General features: G+C 45.2%; 1 protein-coding gene across 2 annotated transcripts; it reads right to left on the reverse strand.

The window, feature by feature from the left end:
- Positions 1-155: 155 nt before the first annotated feature.
- On the reverse strand, positions 156-15,619 carry ephx4 (epoxide hydrolase 4). 2 transcript variants are annotated; one of them, XM_061826229.1, is made up of 10 exons: positions 15,511-15,619; positions 14,223-14,482; positions 12,693-12,778; positions 11,354-11,511; positions 10,837-10,965; positions 8,469-8,617; positions 6,692-6,998; positions 4,792-4,875; positions 1,957-2,088; positions 156-269 (listed from the first exon to the last, which is right to left on the reverse strand). In XM_061826229.1, exons 2-9 carry the CDS (start codon positions 14,466-14,468, stop codon positions 2,057-2,059), a joined length of 1,191 nt encoding a protein of 396 aa, XP_061682213.1. In that variant the 5' UTR covers positions 14,469-14,482; positions 15,511-15,619; the 3' UTR covers positions 156-269; positions 1,957-2,056. The 2 variants fall into 2 exon arrangements, with proteins under 2 accessions (XP_061682213.1, XP_061682214.1); XM_061826230.1 differs by lacking the exons at positions 156-269; positions 1,957-2,088 and adding an exon at positions 10,089-10,192 and having other exon boundaries at positions 4,802-4,875.
- Between the last annotated feature and the right edge of the window lie 8 nt (positions 15,620-15,627).

Here is a 15,627-nt window from a genome sequence, read left to right on the forward strand (position 1 = left end):
TTAATGCTAACATGGATAATGTACAACGCCGCAAACAGGCGAACGGAAATTAGCGTAGTTATTACAGTAAATAGAAATCAAACAACTTCAACACGTGTGGAGCAGCGATAAGTACAAAGACAACACACAATAATACTCACAGGCATACATTTTTGTCCATTCTGTGGGAAAAAATGTTGTGGACCTTCTCTACCTCTTCTCCTTTTTCTTCTTCTATTACGCTGGATGTCAGTGCTGCCCGGCATGTTGTGCCACAACTTGGTACTACACTGAAAGTGAAAAAGATCACTTAAAAATGCAGTGTCGTGGGAATAAAAACAAGAAACTGTAACTTTAACTGTCAAATGAAACAATGGATAACCATTGGTGGACACAACCTTGTGGACGGACCACAGAGAAATGAAGCAGAACCTAAAGAAGTGAGCAAGATTGTACGCAAGCATTAAAGGGCAAGAAACGCCCCGGAAATCACAGACATGGACACACAAGAGTGTTGAGCAGCCTCACATAAGAGTCCACCAGGAAATAAGAACCGTTTTAGACCTGAAATGTCACAAAACAAGGGTGGGCTTAGCAGTACGAATATTTTCTCCGGCAGTCAGCGCTGTGCTGGTACGACGTTCACAACAACGAACGAGAGACATTTCTGTCTATAGGGACTTTTCTTTACAAGACGCGCAATATGTAAAATCTATATAGATAAATTGCGTAAACATTGTCAGTTGTACAAAGGGAGCAGTTGAAAGTGATGGATCGTGCGGTGTACACAATGTGACAAATAATCATAAATATATATAACTAATAGACCGGCAGGATGTGAGTGAGTGTCCTAACATGGCACAAGGCAGAAAAATAGTAGATTCGCTGATCAATAATTTAATGACTTCATTGCCAGAGGGAAAAAACTGTTGGAATGCCTGCAAAAGTGCAACTTTTGGCTTTCCCGACGGGAGGACCTGGAAGAGGCGGTGGCCAGGAATGTGGAGGGTCCGAAAGGATCCTGCCTGCTCCGCACCTAGTTCGCGTTGCGTGCAAGTCCTCGATAGTGGGTAGAGCGGTGCCGATGACCCGTTCAGCTGTTTTGATTGTCCGTTGCAGTCTGAGTTTGTCTTTCTTTGCGGCGGCCCCAAATCAGACTGTGATGGAGGCACACAGAACTGGTTGTATGATCGCTGTGTAGAACTGACTCTGCAGCTCACGTGGGCTTTGTTGTGTGTGTTAGGGTGCTGGCGTTTTTTTTTTTTTTTTTTTTTTGAGGATGGCGTTGATGTTCGTCTCCCACCTCGGCTCCTTGGAGACAGCGATTCCCAAGAACTTGAAGGTCTCAACAGTTGCCACAAGACAGTTGGACAGCGTCTGGGGCAGCTGTGGTGAAGGTTGCCTCGTGAAGTCCACAATCATCTCTTCAGTCTTTAGCGTGTTCAGCTAAGATGTATTTTTTTCCGCTGTTTCTTGACATTTAATGTCTAAAATGGTTCTTATTTCCTGGTGGACTCTTATGTGAGGCTGCTCCACAATGTTGTGTGTCCATGTCTGCAGACACCAACATTGTGGCGCAACCGCGTCGCTCTACTGAGTCAGTAAAGGAGTAGAAATTGAACATTGTGGAGTCAGTCAAGTGGGGGAAAAGGGCTGAAATGAAATGGCGATATATGGAAACTAAGCGGGACTAACAATCTGGATGTACACAACGTCGTGAAGCGACCACGTCAGCCTACTTGGGGAGCGGTGACAGAAATTTGGAAAAACAGGACACAGGTCCACAGAACGTAACCATCGACAAATTACGTGAAAATGTCAACAAACGACGTTTTGCTTTGCTTTCCAGAACAAAAATATAAACGTACGCAAGAAAATTCAAAGGGACTACTTGAGGCAGATGACATGCAACGTCAAGAAATGAGGAGGAATGCGTGGAACATATATATTTTTCCAAACATAAATATGGACACGCACAACATTGTGGACCGCCGAGGTAAAAAGGGGTCTGGCTGGCCTCGGTGCTGCTTTGGAGGGATGATGATGATGATGATGAGCTTTTCTTTAATGAATTGAATCAAGGTGGTCTTCGATCTTCATGTTTCCTTCCTGTGGAAAAGACAAACAGGCGATAACGAGTTGTATGATAACCAGCTAACGATATTTAGCCCAATTACGGCGAAGCAGACGGGAACATTGCGCAATCCATCAGCTACTAAATACTGAACACTCTTCGCCACTTGAAAAACAGAATAAAACATAGATTGTTGCATATTGTCATTCTTAGTATAGTTTCATATATCCTCACGTTGTCCTGTAGTTTTACTCCGTCATGTTGCTTTGGCAACATATTGCCGCAAAGCATCGCCTATCCTTACATAGGTTCACATGACATCATATATTGTTACATTTTGTTGCAAATCACAAATTGCCACATAACATCACAAACTTACATATTGTCACATACCCTCGCAGTGTCACATAACGCATAGCATCACATTTGGGCGCGTAGCATCAAACATGGTCGCGCATCGCCACGTATCCTCACGTCCTGTTGCATACCGTCATATATCGCCGCATACAGTACGTCACATATCGCATAGCGCCGCTGATATCGCATGAAGTGAACTCCCGAAGTGGCCTTCGTGACCGCCGCCCGAGGCCACTTCAGGAGTTCCCTGACTGGACGTCGACCCGCGTTAAAGCTGAGGACCGGCACTCCGTCTGTGGACCCTGAGGGGCAAACACGGACTCCGTCGGACTACTCCGGTGCCGCTTCGGAACCCCTGCTGGGTCCGTTCCGCGGAGCCTCTGCGGGATCCCGGACTCTTGCTGTTCCGACTGAGGTCTTCTCTGTCAGGGGTAAAGATGACACGCGCGCGGAATCGTCCTGGAAAGTCAACCGAGCAGACAAGGGGAGACGTCGAACCTTGATTGAACGTTTCGCACGCGAGTCGTCGCGTGACTCGCAAGAGGACAAAAAGTCTGCGTGTGCAGTTATGAAGGAATGAGTCCCGTTCCATTGCGAGCACCTGCATAGATATGAAAAAGATGTTGTCTAGCCATTATTTAAAAAAAACAAAACAAAACAAAACAGTATCATAATAAAACCACTAAATGGTCATTTAGTTGAAAAAAAAAAAAAAAAAGGCAAGTGCCTCAAAAAGGATAGGAAAAAAATGTGCCATGTAGACAAAAAATAAATAAATATGGCAACGGAGACAAAAAAAAAAAAAAAAAAAAAAAAAAAATGGAGGAAAAAAAATATGCTGGAGATTGGACACTTTTCAACAAAAACCCTTTAAAAAGTACCACCATAATTTCTCAAATAATGCGCAAGTTTTTCCCAAAAGTTCATAGAGCGCATTATATATATGGATGAAAAATAAAAAATACAATCACATTGTATAGTTGTGTACAGGTAAATATAGTGGTAAAACAAACAGGTAAACATACACATTTCGATATCATATTTGATGTCTTATGTTACACATTTATATAGATTACGGTAATGTGCGGCCACCAACATGAACTCCGACCTCCTCGGGGGGAGGGTTGCATTTTACCGTCGTTAGCGTAGCATATTTTTCCGCTAACGCACCAAACATCAGAAACGATGACCCATAAGTTTGTTTTAACTTAAAAATAAGACAAAAAATGTCGACTGCAACGGCTTTTAAAAGAAATGTGTCATCACTCCAGCCGATGACGCCGCCAACCCGGAAGTAGCGCGACAGTCCGACACGACGATAGCTCAACGGCTTACGTCGTTATAAAAACAACATGATCTGAAACCATGTAGTATGATTGTTTTAAAAAAAAAAAAAACATTTAAATAAAAAATGAAAAAAATACGGGATAGCGCAGACAATTGAAATGCTCGCACCCATTACGCTCATTTCTACGTAGTTTAAGCTCTCGTTTTGATAGCGACATGACGCTATGAAGAGCTGCTACAGATTGTAGCCGAACGGGAGCAAGAGGCTGCGCTGTTAGCACGGTGGACCTATAAATTGGTGGTGCGCATTGTACATTGGTGGAAGGATTTTCCAGATTTTTTTTTTAGGTCAACTTTGGGGGTGGGCATTATACTCGAGAAATTATGGTACTGTACGACCACGTTTGACCATTGAGATTATTAAAGGACATTGCTTTCACACCCATGAATAGAATTTTCAAATTAATGGCTCTAAAGGCATCCATTTGTGTTTTCGCACCAACTTCAGTGAGAATTATTAACCCCTACTGGAAAGGCATGCCAAAATTACCGACTCCCAAATTACATTTTTGGGGGGTCCTGGCAGAGGTTATGCTTTATTAATGGTTGCTGTTGTGATTCAGTAAAGGTGCATACCTTTTATGGATTTATTGGCTGTCACTAGCTCCAGTCAGTCAGCACCGAGGTCCAATGCTAGCTTGAGCGCGGCTAAGCCGAAATGAGCTTTGTGTACATCTGGAGTGCGCAAATATGATTAAGCTCTTAATTGGCTCTCGGCTGAGACGACGAAACACTACGACGACCTTCGTGCTGACTGATAAATGACAACATATCAAAGGAAACCCCAGATACCGTAAGAACACAACGGCAAATATACAAAATAAGAAAATAACGTGGGCCCATACAACATTGTGGAAGACCCACAGCTCAGAAAAAAAATGCAAAGATTAGACCAGTCCGGAGAAGTGAAATAGCCGAAATCCACACAACAACGTGGGCTGACTGCGTGTCAAAGTCTACCGCAACGTGTGACGATTTCATTGAAATCTAAGGAAAATCTCAACGGCGTAGAATAATCAAGGCACGCAGCTTACCGGGATGTACACGAGCACGACATTGTGGAGTGGCCAACATGACAATGTCTGGATGATTACGCAACGGCAGATGGAGGACGGTATCTGTTGGAATATTACAAAGTATTAATTTCACAAGTACTGTAGCGGTACCACTGTACAAATATATCGGAATTGATGTCAAGCGGAAAAAAAAGACTACTTAAGAACAAAGTGAGCGTGCGCACACCGTTGTGGAGCGATGTCAAGTGTCATTGTGTGCGCGTGTTTATTCTTGTGTCACTCGACTGATATCAGCTCGGCTCGTTCTATTCCTGGTGTTTTATTTTGAACAAAAGGCTATTTTTAAAAAAAAGACTATCTTTGGAAGAAACCCGCAAGAAGCGACAGGAAGTGGATTTATCTATAAAAATCAAAATGGCAGCTCTGCGAAATTCGGAATGCGTGCGGTGGTACGAAGCAGAGGGTCCGCCCCAAATATATCACGTAAAAAGTGTGTGTGTGTGTGTGTGTGGGGGGGGGGGGAGATATGATGAACTTACAGTGCGTCCAAAAAGTATTCACTGCCCTTTATTTTGTTAGGTGTCAATCATTTACATCATTACAAAATAGATTCTATAATTCTTTTTTATTATCACAATTCTAAACATCTCCAAAAGTGAAGTATTGTGACTACCCTCACAATGTTTATGGACAGCAGCGCTTCACATTTTCCATTTCACTGGCATTATTCCCCCCAAAATTAAATTTTTATTTTTAACTTTTTCCCTCTCCACATTTTTAGTGTTTATTTTTAAACATTTACTTTAAAAAGGCGGCACCAGGCGTGTACAACCTCTTCCTGAAATAAAATCATTCCCAAGATCGTGCCCTTGCCTCGGAGTCCTGCATTTGGGTCCGCCCCCGTTCCGCTGGTCCATGACACCTGCGTGGAGTTTGCATGTCCTCCCTGTGCCTGCTTGGGTTTCCTCCCACATCCCCAAAACACGCACTATTAATTGGACACTCTCAATTGACCAGTCGGCGTGATTGTGAGTGCGGCTGTCTATCTCAACGTGCCCTGCGATTGGCTGGCGACCAATTCAGGGTTAACCCCGCCTCCTGCCCGATGACAGCCGGGAAAGGCTCCAGCACTCCTGCGACCCTTATGGGGATAAGCGGCTATGAAAATGGATGGATGATTTAAATGTGGCAAAAGTGAAGTGCTGTGCATACTTTCTGGATTTACTGTACATTAAGAGATGAACAACCAACGATTTTCTTTTTTTGTAGCAGACTGTAAACGTGATAAGTCAATTTGAATTCGATTGATCAACGATGTCGCTGATATTTTTTGAGCGCAGTACAAAAATTCCCAACAATTATTGCATCACGGACCGGTTTACATGATGAAATATTTTGACTAAAAGCACAGAAAAAATGAAAAATACAAAGTCACCGTGATGTTAATTATAGTTGTTGTCGTTAGCTCGTGGGAGCGTGCGCGCGTTTCTTTCGTCTTGCGTTGCACATCAAGACATCTTCGCCACGCTCCAAATAATCAACCATTTCTGCGTCATTGTTTCTAGCTCATTTGTGCTTTTATTGTATTGTATTTGAGGATAACCTGACATATTTCACAAGGGACTGTGCTACCGGACTCCTTTTTTTTGTTGTTGATATATTTCCACTCGCTTATCGCGCATTCTACGGGATGTGTTACGACAGTGTCACCATGTTGGTTGGTGCGTGTTGTGATTAGGCATGGGCCGGTTTAAAAATCTGATATGGGGGGAAAAAAAAATATATAACACTCAATATCATACAGAGTGTCGTGTGTCGAATTTTGAGAAAAAAAAAAAAAAGGATTGATTCCATTGTGGAATAAGGCTGTAATACAACTATGCATTCCAGATGCACCGTAAACAATGAAAGTCTTCACCGTGCGTCCTTTGCTCAGTGTGCGCTTCGAAACGGACGACCGGGGTCATCGCTCTGCCAGCGTCCGTCAGTTCCTGTGACCCTTGCGCCCGTCGCCCTCCTTGAGGAAGGTCCACATGAGCGTGTTGACGATGTCGGGCTGGTCCTGCTGCAGCCAGTGGCTGGCCCCCGAGATGACATTGAGGCGGAAGTGGTTGCGGATGTGCACCCGGCACGCCTCCGCCATCTCCTGCTCGGCGAAGGCGTCGCGCTCGCCCCACAGCAGCAGCACCGGCGACCGCACCTGGTTGCGGCTCAACGGCAGAGAGCTGCAATGACATTCATTGACGAACATAATATCGCGAGAAATATTTGGGAGAAATGACGTGAAACGGCAGGAAACGGGGAAAACTGGGCCTGTACACAACCTTGTGGCGTGACCTTTTTCTGCTCTTCTGGTCTGATTGAGCAGCAGATGGCTCATATTCCATCCCTTCGTTCATTTGTGCGCAATCAGTCTGTTCATTCACACGCTCCTTTCCCGCGATTTGCTGCTCCTGCTCCTGCTTCTCATCTATGACGTAAATTGTTTCCGAGCTTACGCTAGAGAGCGCCGCACGAACTCACGGCACGTACACAAATAACGGACTGGTGGTCCTCAGACAATTTCAGGGCATGTGTGGACACACGTGAAGGCCGGCGCCGAGAATCCAAGACGGAGACTCTCACCTGTGTGGCCGACTCTTTTCAAGTATAAAAGCGGAGCAAAAAAAAAAAAAAAAAAAAAAAAAAAAAATCGGATTTTGTCGTGGCCGCACCTCCTGGTGACGTGTTGCCGCGGCAACAGTGGTGACGTGGCATTCAAGGCGCCGCGTCGAAGCGCGCCGAGCGACGCCTGACCCTTCCAGGCGAGGACACACCAGGAAGTAAAACCCACAAATGTTCTTTTTAAGTGTAACTCTGTTCTCGAATCACGACAAAAACAATATTAATAGTCAATGTATCCATTTCTTGTATACACTATCTGGAAAATGTGCTAGTTATATTTTTTGTATCGAACAAATAACTATTGTCCTTTTTAAATCATAAGCATAACAGTGTTAACTGTTATCATCCAACAGTAACTGTAACCATAGCAACTACATCTACTGTATTACCCTACATATATTAACTGGACTGTATGAATAGTCTCAACATAACATCCATATTAACAGTAACCATAATAACAGTGTTAGTATTAAACATATTGGCTGAGTTGTAAACATTACCTGTATTAATATTAACTAACTGTATTGAGTGTGACTTAACTGCATTGAACTTTATCATTTTAAACAATTAACTGTAACCATATAAACTAAACATTTCTTGGGATTAAATGTTGGCGTATTAACTAAGCATGTCTTCACCATATTAACAGTCACTGTATTACCCTTAATTATTGTTTTAACCGTAGTATAACCATACCAACATTATTAAGAAAAATAACTTCTTTTAACTGATCATATTAATTGTAGCTTTATTACCTGCATTGACCGGAATAACGAGCTTTATTGACCTTAACTTGTTACTGTATTAACACCAACTACGAACTGTTGACCATATTGTTTATTATATTTACTATAACCGTTTTAACCGTATTAATCGTGCCAGTTTTGACCATATCAACCAAAAGCAATTGTCAGCATTTACTCTGATCATTAGTCTGATTCACTTTTTTCCCCCCACATTCTATTTTCATTTTTACCGTAACCATATTGGGCTGAGTGTTTGTTGTTTTTGCCACCCCCCCCCCACCTCACCTGAAAACATTTCTGAAGTAGTTGAGCGCAGCCGTCAAAGCTCCAGGCTGCGACAGCGCGTACAGGTACGCTTCCAGCTCCTCCGCCGTCAGCCATCTTCCATTCCGGGCCATTCCGGTGCTGCGGCTGGTGAACAAGGCCTTCAGGGCCTTGGCGGGGTGGGGGGAGGGAACAACCGCGTGAGTCAGAGAGAAGAGAATTTGGCCGCAAAATCAGTTTGACCACACTTTACGTGGCCCACGCTGACTTCAACACACACACACACACACACACAACACACACACACACACACACACACACACACCACACCTCCATATGGACGCCTTATGTAACGCGACATTGCAATTTCATCACCTGTAATAAAGTGTTATTGGGATCTTCTTGAAAGACTTGCATTACAAATATCACATTTTTATCATGCAAGTGAAATGAAATGAGAGCGCTCCTGGTCGTAATTTTGTGACAAATGATAGTGTTTGTGAGGCGATGGTTATAATTTCGCACACAAAAATTGCAATAATATAATTCGTTGCTGTGGAACGGTGGTTCAGCTGGCCTCACAGTTCTGAGAACCCGGGTTCAATCCCAGCCCTCCCTGAGTGGAGTTTGCATGTTCTCCCCGGGCCTGCGTGGCTTTTCACCGGGCACTCCAGTTTCCTCCCACATCCCAAAAACACGCAACATTAATTGGACACCCCAAATTGCCCCTAGGTGTGATTGGGAGTGCAGCTGTTTGTCTCCATGTGCCCTGCGATTGCCTGGTGGCCAGTTCAGGGTGTACCCCTGCTCCTGCCTGTTGACAGCTGGGATAGGCTCCCGCACTCCAGCGACCCTTGTGAGGATAAGTGGCTAAGAAAATGGATGGATGGATGGATGGATGGATTGTTACTACAACGGACCTCATTATCATGTTTTTGTGCCTTTGGCTTTGTTGGACAGCTTACCCGTGTATGACCTCTGCCTGGATTAAAGTTCCCTCGAAAACCATGCCACTGCCTCGGAGTCCTGCATTTTAGTCCTCCGACCCCACATCTCATATTCGTGACAGTTGCGGCTAAGAATAAAGTCACGGGAAGATCTTGGAGCGGGACTGACGATTTTTGAGCAGTAGTTTTTGTTTAAAGGCAATAGCTTGGTCAAATATGTCACATTTGTGATGACACCTATTTTGTGTGCAAAATTCTTTTTTTGTGCTCAATTATAAATAACATTTTTCCAAATACTGCATTGCAGCTCTGCGTCCAAATATTGCATCCATTTTCAAGGGACACAAAAGCTTTGTGGAAATTTTTTGTTCATTGACTACATCCCTTCTATTGATCATAACAGAATATATTTGTAATGTAGCCTTTTTTGTAAACGAATGAAGCAAACAGAAATGACCACTTCCCTGGTCAAATCCAGTTTTCATAAAAGGTCTGAGAAAAACAAACAAAAAAAAAAAACAAACAAAAAGGAAAAAAAATGATACCCCCCCCCGACTCCCTCTATGCTTCTATTTTTAGCCTTCGCTCTGATGCACTCTCAAAATAGAACAGAGATGGTGAGAAACACACACACACAAGTAAACGCACAGGGTTGTCCTTGAGGAGAGTCAAGGTCACGGGAAGGAGAGGTCACCTTGAAGTCGTCGATTGAGAGCATGAGCTCGGGCAGGCGAGGCAGCTGGAAGAAGAAGAAGTGGCTGCACTTCAACATCTGGCTGGGATGGCGCAAGGCGTAGTCTGAACAAGAAGGTGAAGATTGAGAGAGAGAGAGAGAGAGAGAGAGAGAGAGAGAGAGAGAGAGGGCAGCAAAAGGAGCACGGAGGGAAAGGAGAGGTGCAAAAGAAGGAGGAAGAGTAGGGGAAAGGACAATGTGGAGGGAGAGAAGAGATGGAGGAGAAGAACGAGTTGGGTAAGGATGAGGATGGAAAGCAGGAGACAAGTGGAAAAAGGAGGATGAGAAAGGGGAAGCAAAAAAATTGGGGGAGGGAGGGAGGAGTACGGATGATAAGCAGAAGAACAGAGAGGATAAGGAGGAGATTGAGAGGAACGGGAGAAAGAAGGGAGGGAGGGAAGGTAGAAGAGTAGACGAGGAGGAATAATAGCAAGATGGGGAGAAGGAGGACAGATGAAGGAGCAGAAGAAGAACAAGAGGAAGAAAAAAAAAAAAAAAAAAAAAAACGATGAGCGGGTTAGGGCGTGACTGCACTGGTGCGTGTCGTAATGAGCTCTTCTCCGTCCCGGTTGTTGCCGTGTGAGCAGATGGGCGCAAAACGCGGCCCTCGTTCACGCTAATTAACGTTCGGAAATGAAAGCGAAATGAAACCTCCAGCCACGGCGCACGCTGCTGCGTGCTTAATGAGATCAGGTGCGCGCACAGCTACCTGCGTGGACAGACGGGTGAGGACAGTTGAGGACGATGAGCTTGGCGACCATCTCCGGATAGTTGATGGCGAACAACCACGCGATGGTGCCGCCCCAGTCGTGACCCACCAGGAAGCAACGGTTGTACCCTCAAACGGGGAAAAAAAAAAGAAGACACGCGCAAGAAACGTCAGCGGGGAAAGAAGAGGAAGAGACTGAAAACAGAGAGGAAAAAAAAAAAAAACAGAAGCACAAAAATGAAGGAAATGAAGATGGCAGGCCCAAAAATCGACAAGAAAAAAAGCCAGGGGAAGGCAAGCCCGTCATCTTTACTGTTAACCGACCAATCAGAACACCGCTTTCGCAGTCACATGACCTAACCTACCTTTTTTGAAACGTCTTGTAACCACGACGACCATGTCTTTCAGGCATCTGTCACTCGTTTCAAGACTCAAAAGCACTACGGTCAGACTGGTCGCCATGGCTACCGCCTCCTCGCACCGGTAGCGCGGTTAGCACGCGCGGCCGCTAACTCACCGAGATGCTCCACGATGTCCTTGACGTCGGCGAGCAGCAGTTCGGGCCTGTAGCAGTCCACGGCCAGCGGCAGGTCCGACTCGCCGTAGCCTCGCATGTCCACCGCCACCACGCGGAACTCGCTCTTGAATTCGCGCAGCTGGTAGCGCCAGGAGAACCTGCGACACACAAAGGACGCGTGACGTGAGCCTTCCAACGCCAACGGGGGACGAGTTGAGGCAGCAGCCTGTGCTGGGATTAAAGACAGTTCTGCAGAACTTGTGGTGGAGACATGGACAATTCTCTGGAACCAGTTCTTACGATGAGTTCAAACTCCCTGTAAACCCCGACCCTGCTGTCCCGTAAAATTGTACGCCATACTGCACACACCAAACATCCATCCCTTTTCTTTGCCGCTTATCCTCACGAGGGTCGCGGGGAGCGCTGGAGCTTACCCCAGCTGTCAACGGGCAGGAGATGGGCGGGGTACACCCTGAACTGGTTGCCAGCCAATCGCAGGACACATCGAGACAAACAGCCGCACTCACAATCACACCTAGGGGCAATTTGGGGTGTCCAATTAATGTTGCGTGTTTTAGGGATGTGGGAGGAAACCGGAGTGCCCGGAGAAATCCCACACAGCCACGGGGGGGAACATGAAAACTCCACACAGGTGGGGCCGGGATCGAACCCGGATCCTCAGAAATGTGAGGCCAACGCTTTACCAGCTGAACCCACTGTGCCGCCACACACACACACACACACAAAAAAACATTTTCAATAACTGACAACAAAAACAGAATTTACCGTGTAATTTTTGGCTTGGATACATAACGTATATGACAATAGAATAGTCAACTGTGACTGATAATAAAGCAAATTTGCTCATTTAGAAATAAATCAAAAATATGTTATGAAAATACATTTTATGGAGCAACTTTAAAAAAGATACTCAAGACGCATTACAAAATGTCATTTGATTAACTTTTTTCAGTACCATAAAAAAAAAAAAAAAATCTGAAAGTTTGATGCGATGCATTGCTACAGCGGTATTTAGGGCAATTTTCAGCCCCCCCCCCCCCCAACAAACGACATTTCTGCCAAACTGTCTTGACGTTGCTTAGTCGTCCGGCGAAGGGACGCGGATGCAACCTGAGACCGTTTTGACCCCAATCCACGAGGGTTTTATATCATAATCCAACTGGTGCGGCGGGGTGGGAAGACAACTTGAAGGCTTTGGACCAGTGAGAGACTTTAGATGACTTTATGAGGCATTTCTTACCATAAACCCAAAACTGCAGAACAACAAGAAGACGCAAACTCGTTACAGGTGTTCCTTGTGCAAGTCTGGTCAACCTACCAGAACTCGGGGAATCCGTGCAGGAAGAGCATCAGGGGCTTCCCACGCTCGCCCGCCGCCACGTAGTGAAACCTCAGGCCCGAGTCCTGTGGGCAAAATAAACACACAGCGTGACGTCGTCGACTTTTCAATTTGGTCTCATGTAAAAAAGGTTTCGCTGAAAATTGGGGCACTGTTGGGGATTTCAAATTCGGGATTGGAGCCCGTGTTTGGGTTTTCGACAGTTATTAGGGCTTCACATCAAGTGTTGAAGCCATGTGCAGGTTTTCAAATTTGCCTTTCAAGACAATGTTTGGGTTTCAATCTGCTACAAGACTCGTTTAGTGTGTCAAGCAAGTGTTAAAATGTTAAAGTCTGGTTTCAAGCCTCTGTTACCCATCCATCCATTTTCTAAGGGTCGGGTCGCGGGGTAAGTAGCTTCAGCTTCTCTTTCCCCAGCCACTTCCTCTTCCGGAGGGCTCCCGAGGCCTTCCCAGGCCGGTCGAGAGACATAGCCGGGTCGTCCTCGAGGTCTCTTTACGGTGGGACGTGCCCGGAACACCTCACCAGGGAGGCATCCGGATCAGATGCCCCAGCCACCTCATCTGGCTCCTCTCAATGCGGAGGAGAAGCGGCTCGACACTGAGCTCCTTCCGGATGACCAAGCTTCTCAACCCTAAGGGAGAGCCCGGAAACTGCTTTCGCCTGCTTGGATCCGGGATCTTGTTCTTTCGGTCACGACTTGACCGCTCGTGCCCATAAGTGAGGGGAGGAACGTTGATCGACTGGTAAATTGAGAGTTTTGCCTTTCGACTTAGCTCCTTCTTTCCCACAACAGACCGATACAAAGTCCGCATCACTGCAGACGCTGCACCGATCCGTCTGTTGCTCTCCTGCTCCATTTCTTCCCTCATTTGTGAACAAGACCCCAAGATACTTGAACTCCTCCACTCTGTTACGGTTTTAAAATTAATGTTTGAACCTAAAAGGAAGACATCAAGCATTTGTTGGGATTTCAAGTCAGTCGGGTTTGAACCAAATGTCGGGGTTCCAAACAAAAGGGTTGAAATTTCAAATTCGGGTTTGTTTTCGAAACAAAGGACAAGTCTTGCTTACTTTATTACTCCGACTGTGTACTGCACCCCAAATATTTGCTTAAAACGTGAAAAAAAAAAAAAAAAACCAACCCAAAAACCCTGAATCATTGTTTGAAACCCAAACAACACGTTTTAAATTCCATCCCATGTTTCATTAGCTTAAAACACTTACTTGAAACCTGCGATGAATAAACATGATTTTCATATTGGGATCCCATTACCAGTGTGCCTAATGAAATGTCCGCTGAGCGTGCGTCATTGATGCATAATAAAATGATGACGCAACATCGACGACAACCCTTCGTGCACGCGTCCGTCTCAGACAAAAACAACACCGGGCCCGCTTGCCTCCACGGTCACGACGCAAGGTGCCCCCGCAAAAAAAAAAAAAAAAAAAAAAAACCCTACCCACCCGCCGCCAGCCCCCCCCACTGCCCGTGCCCCACGCACTCACCTTGATGCGCACGTAGCAGTGCGTACCCAAGGATGTGTCGTGCAGACACGCCGGCGGCGCCTCGCGCGGCGTCCAGCGGAACGTGGCCGACGGCCGCGCGATGGCGCTCCAGCAGAGCCGCAGCAGCGCCGCGGCGCCGCACAGCGCGCAGAAGGCGCCGACGAGCGACCAGTAGGCGCAAAGTCGCAGGCGCAGCGCCAGCCGGACCAGCAGCGGAGGCAGCAATGTGCGCGGTGGTCGCGCCATCTTAGCATCGCGTCCTGGAGGGATGAAGAGGGGAAGAGAGGATGAGCGGCGAGAAGAAGAGCAAGAGGAGGAGGAGGAGGAAAAGGGAGGGCGTATCCCAACGAGCTGCTCAATGGGACCCACGACTGGGAGGGGGGAAAAGGGAAAGGGGTGGGGTGGGGTTGTTGTTATTGTTTGCGGCCAATCAAGAGTTAACGTTCCACCTCGCGTCTCGTGTTCAGCACATAAACGGCACGTGGAGGCCATAAACAGCCCGATTACAAAGAAGTGCACAGCCCAGTGATGAAGTGCCAAACGTGCACAACGGAAAGGACACAAGTGGAATCCAATCATTCACTCAAATAATTAAAAAAAAAAAAAAAAAAAAAGCTTAGAATTAACCACTGACGACAATGATAAAATCATGAAAATCAAAAAATACAAATTGAGCGATTCAAGTTTTTCATATGACTGTTTTTTTTACTACTTCCTTGTATATAATTTAAATATAAAAACTCAATTATTAACTATTTTTAAATATTTAAGTATTTCACATTAAAAAAATGGCCAATTCATTTAATATAAAATTAAATGAAAGTGTAACTTTGTAAGTTATTTTTTTGTGCATGTAAACAGTTGATTAATAAAATGCAATAATGTAACACTTAAGTGTATTTATTGTAGTCCCATAATATTTTAAATTAATCAGAAAAAAAAATAGCACAACATCCAAATTTTATTCATTTTTAATTACCTCAACTCTCAGGTGTCCTAATTCAAGTTTTTGACTTATTTTACTTTGTGCTGACAGCAACGTTTCACTTACAAGTGAACATTTTTTCTTAGAGCAATTAAACTACTGTTATACCCTCAACGTGGGCAAGGAGAGCTTCAGTTTATTAAACGCGACAGTCAAAACACAAATGCAAAATGAAAACGCTCTCAAGCAGCATGCAGTTGCACTCAACACAACAATACAATACAAAAATGAGCAACTAGTTGAATGTGCGGCTACCAAACCGCAAACATGCGACCAGTAAAATGAAAATGAAGCCTAACTCACCGAGACTGAAGACCTTCGGAGACTTCCTTCCCCTCCCGCCTGCGCAAACCACGCCGGGGCCAAACAGATTGCTTTGTGAAAATAGCTTTATTATTTTCAGCAGTAAATAAAAAAAAA

Source organism: Syngnathoides biaculeatus, chromosome 7, assembly GCF_019802595.1.
Source record: "Syngnathoides biaculeatus isolate LvHL_M chromosome 7, ASM1980259v1, whole genome shotgun sequence".
Taxonomy (NCBI): domain Eukaryota; kingdom Metazoa; phylum Chordata; class Actinopteri; order Syngnathiformes; family Syngnathidae; genus Syngnathoides; species Syngnathoides biaculeatus.

Bases quoted from the DNA above. Each gene is read 5' to 3' on its own strand.
- ephx4 (XM_061826229.1), bottom strand. From the start codon at position 14,468: ATGGCGCGACCACCGCGCACATTGCTGCCTCCGCTGCTGGTCCGGCTG. The intron at 11,512-12,692 runs GTAGGTTGACCA...TGTGTGTCGCAG, and splicing joins CACGGATTCCCCGAGTTCTG to GTTCTCCTGGCGCTACCAGC. The intron at 10,966-11,353 runs GTGAGTTAGCGG...TCCCCGTTTGAG, and splicing joins GGACATCGTGGAGCATCTCG to GGTACAACCGTTGCTTCCTG.